The 19,836-nt window shown below is 42.8% G+C and overlaps 1 protein-coding gene across 1 annotated transcript in view; it reads right to left on the bottom strand.

Annotated features, from left to right (window-relative positions):
- Positions 1–415: 415 nt before the first annotated feature.
- The window catches only part of CDK15 (cyclin dependent kinase 15), a 93,330-nt gene continuing 73,909 nt past the window's right edge, over positions 416–19,836 (bottom strand). The window contains exons 12-14 of the mRNA XM_022567429.3: positions 18,039–18,178; positions 7,325–7,466; positions 416–4,907 (exon numbers count right to left, since the gene is read on the bottom strand). Of these exons, the coding sequence (XP_022423137.2) occupies positions 7,357–7,466; positions 18,039–18,178 (250 nt within the window). The 3' untranslated portion in view covers positions 416–4,907; positions 7,325–7,356. The remainder of the gene's footprint in view (positions 4,908–7,324; positions 7,467–18,038; positions 18,179–19,836) is intronic.

Here is a 19,836-nt window from a genome sequence, read left to right on the forward strand (position 1 = left end):
CAGAGAGGATGGACTAAAATAAAACTGTTCTGGGAATTCATTTATGAAAGGCATTGAGAGTAACAAAAAGGTGTCAGTCAGTGTAACCTTCAGGAAAGTCTGAGCACTTTGGTTCTAAGAACTGTAACTGCTCAGAGTGATTTATTTTCCTCCAGAAAGTAACTTCCATTGGATGTTCCTAGAGATTTCATTATAAAAAGGCAAAAATTTTTGAGAATAACTCCAAGGTGGTATTGGATGTGCACTTAAAGTATCAAGAAATGTTAGAAGACAACGTTACCAACTCTCATAAAAATCCTACCACTCTATGTCAGCACTGTTCAGCAAAACTTTCTGCAATAATGGAAATGTTCTACATCTGCGTTGTGCACTATGGTAGCCACTAGCCGCATGTGGCTATGGAGGCCTTGAAATGTGGTTAGTGTGACTGAGGAACTAAATTTGATCTTGAGTAAATTTAAATATAAATAGTCACATGTAGGTAGTAACTTCCATGTTGGACGGTGACCAACATGTTTTATGTGACCTAGAATAGTCAGGATAGGCTAGGTTACACTGCAGTAACAAATAATCTCCAAATATTAATGGATTAAAACAAAGTTTTATTTCTCTTTCTCACTATATATTCATTATACATCATCTGGGGACTCCGTTCTACATCCTTTCATTCTGGGACCATCTTGAATGCTGCTGGTCACTGTAACAGAGGGAAAAATGAAGAGAGATCTGGAGGGTGTTGCACTGGCAATCAAATAAATGCTTGATTCAGAAGTGATACATTTCACTTCCACTCACAATTCATTGGCTAGCGCTAATCATACAGCCCTATTCATCCACCAGAGAGCCAGGAAGTGTCATCCAATTATGGAGTCTGGGAGACAGAAATACTAGGTGAGTAGCACTAGTGACTGAAAAAGTAAGCATTATTAAATAACTAATACATCTAATTGAACAAAAATAACTCATGTTTTTTAAAGTCAGGTATATGCCTATAGAAAGGAATCAAAAAAAACATGGGAGGAAAAAAATATGCACAAACAGGAATGCTCCTTTGATAGAATCAAGGAAGAAACGAAGATTAGAATAATGTTTTGGTGTTTCATACATAATTTTTATTAAGCTTTTGAATAGGCAAATCCATTCATTAAAGGAGAAAAAGAAGGAAACACAAGCATGATTTATCTTCCATTATAATTAAAGAGAATAATTTTGTCAATTTTTACTTTTTAAAAAATCCTTTAAAAAAACCCCAAAACGAGCCTACCTGTTCTTACAACAATAGGATCTTACTATAATTCCAAGTATAGTCGCTCCACAGCTCTTCAAAAGCCCTTATTAGACATCTTTGAATTAGATGGGACCTTAGGGGTCAGCTATTCTAATTTCCAATATGGGAATCCCTCCTACAGCTTTCTATCTCTTTTGGGGCAAAAAGGAAGTCCACTACTGCTGTGGGAGCTCATTTCATTGGTGGACAGGTGAAATTTTTGGAGAACTCTTCCACTGTATCAAAAACACCATCTCTGAGCTTTCAATGTACGTATCTGTCCCGGCTCCACAGCCACCCAGCAGAAAGCCAGCCCCTTTGCTCCATGAGAACCCTCAATTCCTTGAAGGGAATTTCTCTGCCCCTGGGTTTTCCCTTTTTGGAGTATTCCTTCTTGTGCCCTGGTCTCTGTACCCTCTGTTCTCCTAGCAGCCCTCCTTGGAGCGTGCAGCCCAGACTTTGGGGACAGAGTCTGAGCATCAAATCCTAGATGCTTAAATTAAGTTCTGTGTTCTTCTCTGCAAGGCGGGGAGTAATTACACCCGCCTCTTACTTGTTAAGAGGATTAAACAGGGTTAAATCTGTAAACTAATAGATGCACAATAAATATTTACTTCAATATGATGTTTCTTTTAAAGTGTGATGGGTAGAGTGAAATTTAACAATAATTTAGATGTGATCTGACTAATTCCCTTCTCTGGGACACCCTCTTATTCCTTCATTTATATCAACCACAAGTATTAGCATTATCTTTTGTGGGCAGCCAGACATACTATTAATTCATATTATAGTTAAAAGTGCCAACTTCCACTAAGCCTTACTTAACTTGTTGACATTTTAAGCCTAAAGTGTAAGAAATTAAACCAGATGAAATTTGATAGGAATGTATTGGCTGTTGCTCATCAGCTTTTTTTATTTTCTGGGTTTTTTTCTTTTGGTTTGGTTTTAATAGACTTTATTTTTCAGAGCATTTTTTTTTTTTTTTTTTTTGTGGTATGCGGGCCTCTCACTGCTGTGGCCTCTCCCGTTGCAGAGCACAGGCTCCGGATGCGCAGGCTCAGCGGCCATGGCTCACGGGCCCAGCCGCTCCACGGCAGGTGGGATCTTCCCGGACCGGGGCACGAACCGGTGTCCCCTACATCGGCAGGCGGACTCTCAACCACTGCGCCACCAGGGAAGCCCTCAGAGCAATTTCAGGTTCACAGCAATATTCAGCAGAAGGTACAGAGAGCTCCCATACACCCCTCCCCCCAACATGCACAGCCTGCCCCATTACCAACGCCCTCCACAGAGCGCTACGTTTGTTACACTGTATGAACACACGTTGACTCATCATTATCATCCAAAGTCCGTTTTACATTAGGATTCATTCTTGGTGTTGTATATTCCATGGGTTTGGACAAATTTTTGATGAATGACGTATATCTGTATCCACCATTATAGTATCATACATAGTTACCCTGTCCTGAAAATCCTCTGTGCACCATCTATTCAACATTCCCTCCCTCCGCTAGCAACCACGATCTTTTTACTGTCCCTATAGTTTTGCCTTTTCCAGAATGTCAAATAGTTGTAACGATGTAGTATATGACTTTCAGATCGGCTTCTTTCACTTAGTAATATTCATTTAGGGTTCCTCCACGTCTTTTCATGGCTTGATCGCTCCATTTCTTTTTACTGTTGAATAATATTCTATTGTCTGGATGTACCACAGTCTATTTATCCACTTATCTACAAAAGGACACCTTGGTTGTTTTAAAGTTTTGGCGATTATGAATAAAGCTGCTATTAACATCTGTGTGCAGGTTTTTGTGTAGACATAACTTTTCAACTCCTTTGGGTAAATACAAAGGAGCATGATTGCTGGATCTATGGTAAGAGTATGCTTAGTTTTGTAAAAGACTGGCAAGCGGTCTTCTAAAGTGGCTGCGCCCTTTTGCACTTCCACCTACAATGAGAGTTCCTGTTGCTCCACATCCCTGGCAGCATTTGGTGCTGTCAGTGTTCTGGAATTTGACCATTCTAATAGGTGTGTAATGCTACACATTAGCCCTTAGCAAGATCTCAGGCTTTTGAATCATGATCCAATGCTAAATGTCAGCTGCCTCTTCAAGAGTTGTGTATTCTACAGATTTGATAGGTATGTGATTACTGGAAAGATCATAGACATTGGAGACTGCCAGACCTCAGGTGTGTACCTTACCTCTGCTGTCCTACCACAAAGGAGTTAGTTAACTTCTCTGAGCCTCAGTTTCCTCTTTTGTAAAATGGAAGTAATAAATGAGTAATAACAGTACTTACTTTAATGAGTTATATGAATAAACTGTGTGCCTTCTCCAGTTTTATTCAAGTGACTAATAATAAAAACATTTGACCAGAATAGGACTTAGGGCTGAAACTTGTACCACACCACTGCTGGCCTTTCTCCAGTAAGGCCACTGTTCTTTGAGCACATATATCTGCCTCATCATCCAGCCCACACAGCTTCATCTTTCAGGTATATCTGGACAGGCTTTGTCAAATGCCTTACTAAAATCAAATACTCAGTAAGGTAGATTTCTTTGGACCATCTGTGTACACTTTTCCTCCTTCCATCTCAGACTCTGAGAGCATAGGTACTATTTTTAAATTCTCTCTTAATTAGTTCCTCCTTGTTCTTCTAAAGGCTATATAGCAGTCTCTGGTTTCTAGGCTACTACATTTCCTGAGTAGATCATCCCCAGATGAAGTAATTTGAGTTTCCCCAGCTTCTTTTAGAAGGACCCATTGTAGAAAATGAAATACATGTTAGCCGAGACAGATCTCTCATTTTATTTGAGGCTTATGTGTGTGCACACAAGCATGTGTATCTCATGGTGCAACAGGACTTGAATTACAACTTTGGAACTCTTTGCTCTTATCTATCTATTCAGTATCTCTGCCATCAAGTCAGAGCTGAGATTACTCATCACTTTTGCTGTCATCACAGACAATTAGGATTCAGTAGAAGGAGACAGCCTGAAATTTAATTCTAACCAGCAGCTCAATCCAAACTCCCAAAATCTGGCTGGGATGGGGTGGTAATGTGTTTTGACAATCCAGTTAGTGAAGGAAGAAGCGCCCCCTAGGAAATCATAACAAAGAGTCTTAAGCAAGACTCCTTTCGTTGACAACTTTATCCAAGAAACCACCTTCCCTGTAGACTTTTCTAAACTTTAGACTAATCCTCTCCTTGCCACAGAAGTCCTTTTGTTGCGGGAAATTGTAAGTGACCACAGGAGTGACAGGCCTCTGCAAGCACCAGCTCTGTCTCCAAAGTCTTTCAATTGTTGTCTCCCGTCTGTCCTGTTCTCCTTCTGGCCCAAGGATCACTCTATCAAATAACGAAATGAATGAAATTATTCAGAAGTTCTCTTCTCAGATGATTTCAATCTATGTCTAATTTTTGAGCCAATCACTGTTAAATTCTAGGCAAATGACAGCATCAATAACCTTTCATTGCTTTTTCCTCAAGTATTATGCACTGTTGCCTTGGACATCATATTTAAAATATTCCACATCACAGGTGGTGGTATAAAACCCTTGGTCCAGTGTGGAGTTAGATTTGAAGCTTCTTAGTAAGTGGAAGCAAATTAAAACGGAAACAGCAATACAGGTAGTCCTGGAAGTGAATGAAGAATAAAAAAAATCAGAATCATGAATAACAGATTGAGTAAGGAAAACTGTTAAATATTATTGCAAAGTTATTGATGGAATTATATATAAATACAGATGGATAGATAGATAGAAAAGGTGATAATAAATTTTACCAGAGGCAGCATCTTACCCCTGGTAATCAAAATCTATCTCCAAATGTACAAATTATCGTTATACCTCACCACACCCTAACTATTCAAAACACACCAAGCTTTGAAATAATATGTGTAAAGTGCCTGGCACATGGTATATATCCAGTAAATTTTAGTTCCATTTCTCTGTTGTAGACATTAGCATACAGTTTTTCCATACCTGAAACTGACATTCTGAGGATCTTTTAAGAGTCTTAATTTTCAGGCATTGCTGCTAGTTATAAGTCCTAATATCCCAATTTACATTTTGAATCTCCTGAAAAGTGAATATTTTAACATAAATTCAATTTAGTGGAAAAGATTTACAGGCCCCAAGTGTCCATGTGATTACCACTTTTAGTCCCTAACTCCAGCACTCCCAGATTTTGCTGATCCCAAGCCGTTTATTAAACAGTTTAATTGCTCCAGCTTCTCCCTGTTGTGGTTCATCTCCTGTGGGTTTTATCTCCTTACATTAGTACCAAGGGCCCAGGGACATCGGGAGATTACTCCAGTGCACATTCCGCCTGCCCCCTCCCTTCCTCAACGGCTGACACAGACGCCAAGTTTGTCACGCTGCTTTTAATTGATTTTCTATTGTGACCAATTTACATCTACAGGTAATGAATGATTCTTTGCGGAAACTGACTGTAGTTCAGAGAGGCGGGGTAAGCTCCCTACCTCCTGGCGGCTTTAGTAAAACAAAATAACAATAGAAATAATTGTTATGTCTTACGGGGCACCACCATCTGAGACCATTTCCATCAATGTCTTTGATAATTTTATGAAGGGCAAATCCTAAAGTATACCCTGTTCTCATAACTGGTGGGTTTAAAATGGCATAATTACACAGTAAAATTTCTGCTCTAGAAAATATTTTACTTGGGAAATACCATGTTATGATTGTATTGCCCATTGTAATACCAATTTTATATCGTCAAAATATAAACTTCAGTATTTCATAAAATGCTCTGACGAAGAGCTATAATTCTAAACTTCCCTGATCTTTCCAAATTTCTAAATACAATGATCTTAGAAGATCCAAAAGGCAGACGTTCTTGATGCGTATATGCCTTTAACAGAGAAACTGGCAAAGAGCTGAATTCTGCCATGTGAATGACGTCGGGGCAGGGGTGGTGCAGGGAGTATGCCAGTCATTACCATCTAGGCCCCAAAAATTCTGTTAGGAAGCACGGCAAGCTGTGGTTGCCAGATGCGTGGCCAAATCATAGGTTAATGACTGTGGACTGGGATATGGCCAGGGTCACTTACAGGGCTGGCTGGCTGGCTGTGTGTATGGGTCTCACCTTGATTCCTCTATCTAGATTGCTGTCCCCTCTACCCACCACGGAAGGCCCAGGATGAGTGCTCTTGTAAGATCTAGGGATGTCTATACTATGGTGGCTTTTGGAGTTGTCCCACCTGGCTTTCTGTGCCTACCAGCAGAACTCTTTAGGATATGGTAGCTTTGCGGAAATCCTCTACAGCGCCCCTTCCTCTTCAAGATTACCTTGGAAGGCTGGGTTGCCCTGGGCTGATGGAGGAGACTGCTGAGGGCAGCTGAGTCTGTGACATTTGTGGATGGGTCCTCCCTCCCTATCAGGTCCTCATGGTTCCCAGAGCCCACCCTGGAGAGGACTCCCTGTAAGCAATGATGCAAAAAGGTGTAGCCTAAGAAGCCTGTAGCAGTGATGACTGGACACTCGTAGGCCTCCGAAACCACCTCCTGGGTGGTGCTGGACTGAGCCAGGTCTGCTCTGGCACCTGCGGGCAGGCTAGGTGGTAATTTGCATTTGCAGTACTATGGTGACCAACCGTCCTGGTTTACCCGGGACTGTGTCACTTTTGGCACTGAACATCCCACATCCCGGGACACCCCTTGGTCTCGAGCAGGTGGGGACAGTTGGTCATCCTGACCTCTGAGTTTGTCCTATCAGCTGACAGCGAGAACTACGTAGTTAAGGGAATTTAACATGTCAGTGGAGTCCTGTATTCCAATGTGTCAGCTCAAGGCCTTACAGTGACGTGTAAGGGTTGTCTCAGGAGTCCTATCAGTCCCCTGGCGGTGGGAGCTGATGCACACCGCCATCCTCCTTTCACAGCCTGTGAGGCCTAGGCCTCTGTGCCCAGAGTGGGAATGAAGAGCCGGGCCCAGGACAGAGGTGCTCTGAGCCCACGAACCAGGTCTTCACTGGACAGTGGTTGATTTTCAGTTCCATCCATAAGGAGCCACACAGTTGTAACCACTTACCTGGAAAATCTTGGTGATCTCGCCCTTTCTTTTCACCAGCATTTGCTAAACCCAGCTAGGTGGTGACCTTTCCGGTAGGAGGCCAAAAGGTCACACATTTCTGGCTTTAGCCTCACTCCTGAAACTGTAAATAAAGACTCCACTGTAGGGAAGAAAAGAGAAAAGCACCAACATATTATTTCCTGGGATCTTTCACGGTGTATTTTTTATGTCTGTTGTAATATTTGTCACCCGAAGAGACATCAAAATGTAAGCCAGACTCATACATCAATAATTTATACTGACTCATGGATAACTCACTTTACTGAATAGCTGTCAAGTGCCTCCTATTCAATTCACTTCAATTCAATTCACTTCAATGCATATTTACCAAATGAACACTTGGGTAAAGGCACCTTGGTGCTGAAGGTGGTCAAAACAGGAGTAGAACTGGAAGCCACACACACACTAACAAGGGCCAAAATCAAGCCAAGGAGTCTGGACACGAGTCCCAGTGGTGACAGGCAGTGAGCATGGTGCTGGGCTAGATAATGTTTTGGAAAGTTTCAAATTTCTGTTACATTAGATACATTTGGCAATCCATTTAAATAGACTCTAAGGTGCAACTTTTGTAGATTAAAACATGTTTTTGAAATATATGTATATTACCTATGCCCTCAGACTCATGTATTTGGTTAGCTCAGAATGCTGACGGTTTGCATTTTTATAAATGCCTGTGTTTGTTAAATGTGTGTTGTCCCTGGGTGCTTTACTATGCTAAACTTATGGGCCACGTCCTCTAAAAGTTAACATTTTAAGGGGCTCATCTGCAAAATGGGGATAAGAAAACTTGCGGGCAGATTGCTCTCAGCTTAGAGAAGATAATGCGTGCCAAACGTCTTGGGTTGCTCTGATACACCATATATCTTTAATAACCAGTAGCCATTGTTACAAGCATTAGCACAGATACCATCTGAGAAAAACATCCGGGGCAACAGCCACATCGTCACCAAAGCACATCCACAAAATCTGCTCAGGACATCCTTCCACTTGGGCACTGCTTTTCCAAGGCTCACAAGCTGCACAAACTGGGTTGCTCTAAATACCACACAGTTTCACAAAAAAGAGAAGCTCCAGCTTTGGTGCACCGAAAGCATAAAATGCCGTAATAATATTGTTTGCTGGAAGCTATTCACACCCAAAGGGAAGAAATAAACCTGCAATGCTGACTCTGTCTTGGCTACCTTGGGTAAGCTGTGGCCCTGACTCCTTCGGTTTGGAGTTACATATTTGCTAGACTGGAAAGGGGAGACCTCAAGTCTTGTTGATATGCATAATGTATTTTCCCAGGTACATCATAACGCACAATTTTGTAGTCTACTTTCTTTTAGCTCAGGTCATAGTGTAAACAGTCAAAAAGTTCAAATGAACCGTGCATATTAAACTTTACAGATTACTCTCAAATCGACTCAAGTCCAAACCATTCTGGGAACGTCTCTCAGGAAGAAGTGTCCTCTTACCTTGGGGACAGTGGCATGAAGATGTCCCTCAAAAGCAATAGTTCCTCAATAGCAATGAGGGAGGCGGGGGGCGGGGGGAGACGGAGAGAGAGAGGGAGAGAGCAAAAAAGAGTGAGAGAGGGAGGGAGAGAAAGAGACAAAGACAGAGAGAGGGAGAGAGGGAGAGAGAGAGAGGAAGAAAAAGAGAGACGGGGGTGGGGGTGGGAGGAGGATGTGTGTGTGTGTGTGTGTGTGTGTGTGTGTGTGTGTGTGAGAGAGAGAGAGAGAGAGAGAGAGAGAGAGAGAGAAACATGTGGCAGAACAGTGCTGGGAAAGCAACCAGTTAATCAAAGGGATTTCAATTTGGCCATGGACTGCCCGACTCTCCTTCCCAACTCACAGAAAAAGAAAAAGAAAACAAGAGGAAAAAAAAGAAAGAAGGAAAAAAGCAGCCGAGCGGTTCTCCTGCAGCATCTCACAAATGCAAAACCCTCCATTTGCTGACTCCTCATTAGCTTTCTGAATCTGACAGCATAATTACTGCAGCTGCTTTGCGCTTAGAATAAATAAATACAAAAGTGGGTGTTTAAAAACTTTTTGAGAAGGGAAATTCAGTCATCTAGACAGTCAGTAGGACAAGTTTATTTAAAACTTTGAGATTCTTATGTATTTAGATCATTTCGGAATGAGATAATGAGATAGTTGTCTTTCAGTCTAATTGAGTTCCTAAGCTCCTGGCTGTTGGCTGTCACCGCTTTCAAACTTTGCTTTAACTTTCCTTCCTTTAGAAATCCGATCCTGGTGTCTCCATTTACTCTTCCTGGGCTGATAACCTGCTGAAGTCTCAGTGCACTGGAGTGCAGAAAGTGACTTAATGGCATTGAGGAGCTAAATAACCTTTCACAGGAAACAAGACAATCAAATCTCTTCTACTTGCCTGTAATGGCTGAAAGAGAAAGCACAAGTTGAAAAGAAAGCTTGGAAATTAAACCATCATTTCAAAATGTCTTGTAATTTTCCTTGTCACGTGGTTTTCGTGCTACTCTTGCACATCATCAATCCATCAGCTGGAGTTGCTTAGTGCATTTAATTATTCATAGTGCACACAGCCTCCGTGACTGAGCGGTAATTTTAGCTCATGTGTGTGTATATAGGCTTCATATCTTCAAAGCCCAAAGGATCGCACAGTACTTTAAATTGAAGTTGCTAACTAACATGGAGTGCACTTAAAACTCCGACCAGGGGCACAGCACACATGCACTTCCGATTAAAGCAGAAGATCTTTCCGTTTAAAATTAATTAGTGCCTATTTATCTCTTCCTCTCCCTCCCTCCTCTCATTCTCCCAGGAGGGCATTTATGTGAACCCTTGAAATCAGTGAGTTAAAAGCTTTATAAAATAAATATTCTGTCAATCTGGGGTGCAGGAAACTAGTGTTAACCCATTGTGCAGATTGAGAAATTGAGGTTTATGAGGGCCAACAATGCATGTGATGCTGGGGGAAAAAAGAAGAAAACTCAAGTTTTTAAACTCTCAATCCAGAGCTTGAACTCCCTGTACCATTTGTCTTACTTTATTCCTTTAAACAATAAAGGCAATATAACATCAACATGAAAGAAAACTTTGAAAAAAGGAAAAAAATTACCCACAATTCCCCTCAACTAGAAGAGCATTTTTATTTTTGTACTCTACTTTCCAGTTTTGTTGATATGCATAATACATTTTCACAGGTGCATTATAATATGGAATTTTGTATCCTTTCTTTTAGCTTGTGTCATAAGGTAAACATTTCCATACTACCCCACACTCCTGTGAATTATCGTTTTAAATGGTTACGTAGTACTGTATGCTGGGTCAATATAACAATATTTATCTAATCAGTTCTCTTGTGTTGAATATTTAGAGTTTCTTTTATCTTTCAGAATTAAAAAAAATTATAGACAACACCACAATGAACATTTCTATGCATCTAGGGTTTGGTTTTTTTTTTTCTTTCTTTTCTGTTCAATTGTTCCTTTGGATAATTTCCAGGAACCAAAGCATAGGGTTGAATGTTGTTAGCATTTTTATGGCTCCTTATAGGCATGGCAAAATGCTTTGCAAAGGTTGCCCCAACTTACACGACCATCTGCAGAGAATCGTTTTACCACAATCTTCCCAGCACTGGGAGTTAGGAGTCATTAAGTTGAGGGAAAAAAATAACTACTTTAACAGTTATTTGTATTTATTTAATCACTAGTTAGACTGCCTATTTATCCCACGTGTTGGTATGTTTTTTTTCATTTCCTTTGTGTAAATTGCTATTTTGTGCCTTTACCCAATTTTCCATTGGATCCTGATATTTTTCTTACAAAACTGAATAAGTAATAGTAAGGGAAAAACAATAACCAGCACTGATTGAGAAACCTTAAAATCCAAGGGTGACTGTGTTACAAACAAAAAACAAAAAAAAAGAAAAAGAAAGAACAAACTAAGACCAGATGACATTAAGGATTAAGGAAGAGGTCAGGGGCTTGAGTCTTTATTAAACATAAAATTGAGCCCTCTTAATTGTGAGATATTGAACATGTTACCTGGGAACATGTGACATATTTCCTGGGAAGGCTTTAAAATAAACATAGAGCACGACGAGAGAGTGCAAAGGTCACAGGGCTGGGAGTCAAGATCTTGGTTCTAATCCTGGTTGTGTTACAGTACTAAATTTCCCTGTGATCTTTAGCAAGCAGTGATGAGAAGTGGAAGACAGTGGCTTGGGAGTCTGATTTACAGTCAGATTTTGCCTCTACCACTTACTAGCTGTATGACTTTGAGCAATTAGCCTCCCTCAGCCCCAGTTTTCTAATATGTAATATGAGGATAATAACTCCAGATTTGAGAGTTAGTATCTAGATTGAATGAGAATTTATGTAAAACACATGGACGCCCAATAAATGGCAGCCGCTATTCCTCTTCTCTGGGTGTTAGGGACTCATCTATATAACGAACACATGGAATAATGAGTCCCAAGATCCTTTTCTTGTCAAAGGGTCTCTAACTCTTTCCTGAAGCATTTGTCTTTATTTGGAGATTCTTTCAGTCCACGATGCTAACACATTTAACCAACTTAAGCAGTTGGTAGAGCTGAGGGACTTGGTTTACCCAGACTTTTCCTACCAATGTTAACTCTATGCAACATCTTAAGCCACGTCTCAACCCAGCATCTTGTACTCTAACGCATGAGAGTGGGTAGAGGGCAACACTGAGCACAGAAGGTAAAGAAGTGTGTTACGGAGGGCACTTCCTGACTTGCTTCTTAAGTACTGATTCATGGAGGATTTCAAAGGTAGACAGACTGAGTAATATTCCATTGTATATATTACTCCGCCATAAAAAGAAACAAAATTGAGCTCTTTGTGGTGAGGTGGATGGACCTAGAGTCTGTCACACAGAGTGAAGTAAGTCAGAAAGAGAACGACAAATACCGTATGCTAACACATATATATGGAATTTAAGAAAAAAAAATGTCATGAGGAACCTAGGGGTAAGACAGGAATAAAGACTCAGACCTACTAGAGAATGGACTTGAGGATATGGGGAGGGGGAAGGGTAAGCTGTGACAAAGTGAGAGCGTGGCATGGACATACATACACTACCAAATGTAAAGTAGATAGCTAGTGGGAAGCAGCCGCATAGCACAGGGAGATCAGCTCGGTGCTTTGTGAACGCCTGTAGGGGTGGGATAGGGAGGGTGGGAGGGAGGGAGACGCAAGAGGGAAGAGATATGGGAACATATGTATATGTATAGCTGATTCACTTTGTTATAAAGCAGAAACTAACACACCATTGTAAAGCAATTATACTCCAAGAAAGATGTAAAAAAAAAAAAAAAGGTAGACAGAGTGGTCTGAGTTAGGTTATAAACTCCTAGAAGCAGAATAGGATTGAGAGACCTGGCTCGGAATCTCCCTTCCCTCTTCCCTACGAAACCCAACCTCCGAAACCTGGCCTGTGGAATGACAAAATATTCTGGTTAAACTTTGAATAGACTAGACAATAAAAGCAATAAACAGAGTAGATTTGAAATCATTAGCACACAAAGAGCTAAACTAAGCTTTGCTGGTACATGTTAAAGAATGTTTAAATTGCTGCAAGAAGGCAAACAATGATGAGGACTAAGACCTAGGATGGAATATGAGTCAGGATTGTACTTATTAAAGAGAAGATACCTTCAGATAATAGCAGATGGCATTCAGAGGAGGATGACATTCCTCTCCCTGGATATCCTTCCTCCCCAACCATCCAGACCCTGTCACCTTTCAAGACCCACTCACAAAGCCATCCTGGACCCCTACAGCTGGAGTTTAATCTCACCTCCTTTGAACTGTCAGAGCACTTCACACTTGGTCTACGGCCGTTTATATACTTGTTTCATTTCCTTAAGGACTGTAAGCTCTTGGAGGACAGAGTCCATAACTAATTCATTTTTGTATCCCTCAATCTCATATCTAATAGACCCTCAGTAAATCGTCCATGAATGAACTGGAAAATAACTCTCCCAGTATGTTAGAAACCTGAGTCTAGTGTGGGTCCATAGTCTCAGAGATAAGCAAAATAATTGGAATCGGTTCAGAATAGAATAATGAAGCAAAATAGTTAAAAGGTAAAATAAACAATCTATATTGGGTATGTTTGGTGGAGGTCAAAGGAAGTCAGCCTAGAGAAGTGAGCTTTAGAAAGTGATATCAAGGGATCTTCAAATATATTAAAGAGATATTATTAAAAGAAGTCCTGAACTTCTTTTATTGGAGCAAAACAAAAAATTACTCAGATTTCGGGCTTCCCTGGTGGCGCAGTGGTTGAGAGTCAGCCTGCCGATGCGGGGCACGCGGGTTCGTGCCCCGGTCTGGGAGGGTCCCGCATGCCGCAGAGCGGCTGGGCCCGTGAGCCATGGCCGCTGAGCCTGCGCGTCCGGAGCCTGTGCTCCGCAACGGGAGGGGCCCCGGCAGTGAGAGGCCCGCGTACCGGAAGGGAAAAAAAAAAAATTACTCAGGTTTTAATGGAGCAATATGAATCAGGCCTGCTGAAGAACTACCAGAGTATAGATACTAGGGTGATGTGATGAAGGGTAGAGGTAAGTGCCATGCCTTCTTCCATCCCTGTAGGTACCAAAGTATATGATGACAAGAAGGACTCTGGTAAATTATTTTTACAAAATTACAAAATCAATTGCAAGCTTTTAAGTTGTAGGGGTTTTTTGTTTTGTTTTGTTTTTTTGTTTTAAGATGCTGAAACCTGTTTTAAAGGAGAAGGGGGATTTAGACCAGGAAGGAATGGGAGAGACTCACGTCTGGGATTTAGAAAGCAAAATGGGACCAACTCACAGAGAGAGACAGCCTTTGATGTCCTGACGATCAAGGACCATGGCTTAAGGACCAGACTCTTAAATCACGTGGCATTTACTGCCCGAGATAAAAAATACTTTTGTGGATCAGTGTCTGTGGTTCAAAATGGCTAGGTTCCAAAATCAGTCTTAACTTTCCAAGGGTAACATTTGGAAGGCTCCTTGCAAGAACGGAGTGGAGCCAGTTTCTAGAAGGGGCAGCTTAATGATTTTCTACTCCCCTCACTCTCAAGTCGTTAAGCAGCCGTTCCTTTCCCAGAGCCCAAGTTCATGCTGAGGGCAAAGGGAATTAAAGGAAGAAGCTGAACCTGCAGCTAAGATTAGAGAGTTGCCAAGGGCCTAATTTTAGGTCCTAGCTGCCCCAGCTGATGTCCTGCACTGCTGGCTCATCCGTGAGGACCACAAGTGTGGCCGTAAGCAGATGACTTGAGTGGGTAGAGTGTCTCCCAGGCCATCTGCAAAAGCAATTAGCTTGCTGTTGGGTGTGTTTTGAGAGAGACTACCAATTATTTCTCCTTCAACTAGTGTTTCTTCAGGTGTTCAAAAGTCAATAAGGGAAAATGTCAGCGCTTGGCAGAAATTCCCACATGCTTGCCATTCTAGTATTCATGCCTCTCCACTTAAGAATGTGCTCCGAAAGGGAACTAAGCCCAGAATTCCTGGATTTTCGTGGCAAGGGACCCCCCGATTTCCTCTGGCCATAAGCTTACTGCCACAAATTAGGGACAGTGTTGTTTGGGACCTCTCGGCTTCGTGAAAACAGACATGGATGGATGAGAGCAACCCTTGCATTTTGTGGGGAATTTCTGTGCCCTGCTTCCGCTGGGATTTAGGCTGTCTTTCCACTCTTCACACGGTTCCCAGCCTCAGGTTTCATGCTTAAATTGTCTTCGTCAGAGGGCAGACAATAAGAGCTGGAATCTCCCAGATCAAAGGGGAAACAGAATATATTTTAAAGTGACAACTTTGTTATCCTGCAACCGGAATAAAACCAGAATAATAAAATAATACAAATATAACCCCGTAAGTGATTCCATACTGCCACCAGAGAGCAAAATTTCTTGCATAATTATGGCAGGGAAACCCTCTTTACACACCACTCACAAGAGCATGTCTTATTTTTGCACAGTTCTTATGCCTGGGGCAGCCCACCCCTTGGATGGAGACTCTGTGTCCCTGAGGGTTGGGAACTGCGATAACCGGCCGGTTCTTCCTGTCTGCAAAGGAGGCTCTTAATAAAGGCTCATTGCCATGGACAATGAAAAAGTAGGCTGGCACTGCCCGGCCAAGGGAGTGCACCCTTAGAAGACGTGCCCTTGGTGAGGGCCAATGTTCTCAAGGTACACAAACTGGCCCCAGTGGCTGCTCTCTCTGACTCTATTTTTCTTTCCAATAATCCTGGTACCTTTGCTTTCCCTGTCTTCTTGTCCACATCCTATCTGTCGATCTGTCTCTAAACCTATTTCTGCACCCCCCCCCCACGCACACACACACACACACACACACACACCCCGATCTGCCCCCCTTCCCCTGTCTGTTGGCGCTGGCCCTTTCATCTTCTCCCTCGGGGATTCGAGATGTCGCTGCAGGAAGTGCTTGTCGGCCGAGGCAACAGCAGCAGAGCCCTGTGGCTTTGACAAACCTCATTTAATTGGGAGGAAGCCAGGAGAATTTGAAAGAACTGAAACATCCACGAAACTCCTTTTATCAGGCATAATTTAAACTCTGCATGGAAAAACCCCTATATGTATAAAGAAAAGTCAACTTCCCTCCTGCTGTGAGCACTCCTTGTCTCCCCGACAGCACAGGCAGGCTCCTGCAAGATTCCATCTTTTCATTTTTCTAAAAGTGTCAAAGTAGATTTGGGCTCTGTGGCTGGGTGAACAGAGAAGGAATACAGATTGGTCCCTCTCCTACACCTGCATGTGCACGCACACACACGCACGCACACACACACACACACACACACACACAGAGTCCCTGTGTTGGTGGCTTTGCTTCAGATGACCAGGATGAATCAAAACCCAGGTTTCTAACAACACATCAGTCTGCACAGTGATTTTCTCCTAATTACTCTTCATCAAGGAAAAGCTGGTGCCCAGAAAACTTTGAAGATCCCCAGTGGTTCTCAGTACACAGAATAATAAATCCTGGAGGAGGGCCCATGGGAGAAGTTTCTTTAAATGGAGAGAGGGAGCGTGAATGTGTGTGTGTGTGTGTACACCCCCAGTGTGTATACTTGCGTGAAGTGGTAGCTGGAAGCCCCAAGCCCAAGAGGAGAAAGCTAAGAAGGGGGGATCTAGGGGTTCAGACTGGGAAGAGGGGATTGAGATGGGAGTGGGAGAGCGGATGGGGCTAAAGCTTGGGGTGAGGTACCAGGAAGGGCGTAAGAATTGTAGGTCTGGTGGAATGTCCTTTATTCTACCCATATGCCAAGCCACGTCCCTCCCCTCCTTCCAAATTCTACTCCAGAGTCACCTCCAGTCTCATCCATCTTACTTGAGTTATTCTAGTTCCTCCAAAGAATTGCCTTTAGCGCACACATATTCTCTGAACATCTGTAGCTGATTATGTGCAGACTTTAGCTGTTTAGATATGATTTGTGCTAATATGTGTATGAGGGTGTCCTGTTTCCTCTTCCTCACCCTCTTTTCCTCCCACTTCATAGGATCCTTGAGGTCAAGGACAAGCCTCTTTTTTCCCTCAAATTTTATAGTACTTAATATGTTCTTGACACTTGATGGCAACTTAATAAATACTGATGACCGACTCTTCTTACAGGGTTAAGCAAGACATTAACCCCAGTTGTATGATTATGGTTATTTTTGGAGATCCTAAATGACTCACTTTAATAATAAAATACCTCAAGAAATCCCAAACTAAGAGCTTTGGGCTGATGCAGGACAATGTCCCAGTTACAGTGGAGCTGCGTTTGCAAACCCTGGAGACTTTGGCCAGACCACATGCCTAAGCCTACTGAACAGTAGCTCCCCACCCCATGCCCATCCTCGCCCCATCACACCCCCAGCCCAGGACCCTCCCCCCAGTCTGAGCCCCTAGACCTTCCTTATTAGCTTTCTTCTCTCTGGCTTAGGACTTCTAAAAACTGTTTTCAGTTGAATGCTGGATGTTTTCAAAGAAACTCCACCTAAGGATAGTGCCCCGCAAACAGCCGGGGCCATGACTGCACTGCCCACAACTTCTGCACAGCCTTTCCTGGCCACGTTCTGAGAAACATGAGGAGCGCTCCAGCCACATGATCTCTCAGAAGTTTTCAGGTTTGGAGGATGACTTCAGGCCCAGGCAGCAAAGCTGATTTCAGGTTAACTTGTGCTTCCCGTGAGCGTCCAGCCTGGGAGGACGCTCCCCTCTCCCCATGCCCCACCCCGTACTTCCTTGGGCTGCATCAGATTACCAATCAAGACAGGCCCAGCTCTCCTCTCCTGATATATCCATGTCACCTATCATCTTACTCTACTGAAAGAGAAAAGGGAGTTGTTAGAAACTTTGGTTTTGCTTCTCCTGGCAAATGCTAGTGAAAGCAAACTCAGAGGCAACTTGCATCTCATCCAATTTCTAAGAGTAAGTGAGTATATGGGAAATGTTTGGATCATTACAAGGAGATCTGTGTCACCTCAACCCTCAACTTTTGAGTTTTAGAAAATCGCAAAAAAAAACCTCAGGCAAGATTTGAACCCATCTCGCTTCTCCCAGCTCTAAGCTCACTTCTGGTTGCAAATTCTATAATTCTCCAGTGCACTGAGAAAATACTTAGACACCGAGACTTATATGTGTACATGAATACACTAAACACACACACACACACACACACACACACACACACTCCCTTGCTTACCATCAGGAAGTTGGTGCAGCTGAGCAGGCAGGGGCCTGAAATAATTGTGAACCAGTGCTTCCTGGGCGGAGACACGGTCTCTTGGAAAGCCTTTCAGCATTTGGGAGGCCAGGTCTTCAGCTTCCGGAGCCCTGTCTAACCTGGAAAAGTGAGAGAGAAAAAGAGTTTCTCCAGAGGGCTCACTTCTGAAAAATCAAGGGGGAAGGAAGAAAAGCAAAGAAAAGGAGATGGCTAGAAGAGTTTCAAATAGAATTTTTCTGAGACTAGTAAAGTTGATGGCAAGTTGAAACTCTTACCTGTCCTGTTACTAAGATTAAGGGAAATTTTCAGCATTGCCACCATTCAGCCCCCACCCCCGCCCCCTCCACCGTGGCTCTCGGTACCAGGTGTACATAAAGGACCTGGAATTGTAATAATAGAAACAGAAATATATAATTAAGGATTCTTCTTTGAGGGACACAGCGGCCTCTAGCAAGCAGAAAAGCCCAGATGGAAATACGTTCCAAGGGCGGCAAGCACAGAATCCTAGGAGGGGAAGAGGGAAAGAGGAGACTCTGGAAGGTGAAACTTGGGTGGAAAAAACCCTTATTTACAGTGTTTCTGAAGCTCAGCTCCCAGGGTTTGTCTCTAAGAAGCTCTATTGGTTTCCCCTGAGATAGAGCATAGGCAAGAAAGATAATTAAGTACCCAAATTACAGTAAGGACAAATCCTCAAGTTGACCTTATGTTGAATTATAAATTTGGAGTTGAGCAAATCCATTAGCTGAGCAACTACTATGTAGGCGGTTGGATCTGGGAGATGCAGGGAAGCTGTCTTCTGGCAGCTTAATCTCGCAGAGGAGTCAGACACTAATCAAATGGTCATACTAATGCATAAGCACAATTGGGAAGAAAAAGGTCCAGACTTGGGAGGTGGTCAGGGAGAACTTTCCTGAGGAAGCAGCATTTGAGCTGAGAGCTGAAGACCTGGGGCAGGGGAGGGGCAGGCGTTGCAGACCCCCAGGGTGGGAGGGAGAAGAGTTATTTTAAAGAAAGGAAGAAAGGCCAGTTTGCTGGCCTGGGACAAAGAGGAGAGGGGCCTGATACGAAGCTGGGGAGGGTGGCAAGGGTCTGACCCTGCAGGCCCTGTGGGTCTTCCATGCTTCCTATTTACTTACAGTGGCTGAAAGTCTTTGCTAATCTAGTGCCAATCATTTAAGTACACCCATCTCTAGAGCCCACAGACAGGTTTACAAGTGGAAAGCACAAGACAGAAAACTGTGCTGATCCCGAGAGACAGTTAACTGCCGAACTGATGCCTGACGTTCAGAATTCAGTTGCATGGCCATGCAACTCCCCAATTAAGCAAAAACAGGTGAGCTTCCTTAAGGTTGAATGTACATACCAACCTGAAGCGAGAAACAGATACCCTTTCCCTCCCCAGGTGCCATGATGCAGTGATGCAGGAAGCCCTGGCCCAGAGTTGGAATTTGCCTAATTTTTGCATAAGATTTGCATAAAAAACTTTCAGGTACCTGACTCCCATGACATAAAACTGTTTCTGCAAACAGATAACTAACTCTACCCTCAAACTCAAGAGTAAATGCTTCACAGACTTAAAATAGAGAAGAAATCTGCATATCCCCGTCCTTGCAAATTTCCAGGCCAGCTGGAAGAGAAGGGAACCAGGGGTGGAGGCCTGCTTAGTAGTTTGTGGCCTGAAGTGCTGGCAGGTCTTTTCTCCACCTAGGGTGCCCTGCCCAGGTGCAGATTTTCAGGGCCAATGAAATAGGAGTCCAGAGTGCAGAAGCTGGTTCAA

The sequence above is a fragment of the Delphinapterus leucas genome, chromosome 8, assembly GCF_059928025.1.
Source record: "Delphinapterus leucas isolate spDelLeu-1000000601 "Yukka" chromosome 8, BTC_Dleu_Yukka2, whole genome shotgun sequence".
NCBI lineage: Eukaryota > Metazoa > Chordata > Mammalia > Artiodactyla > Monodontidae > Delphinapterus > Delphinapterus leucas.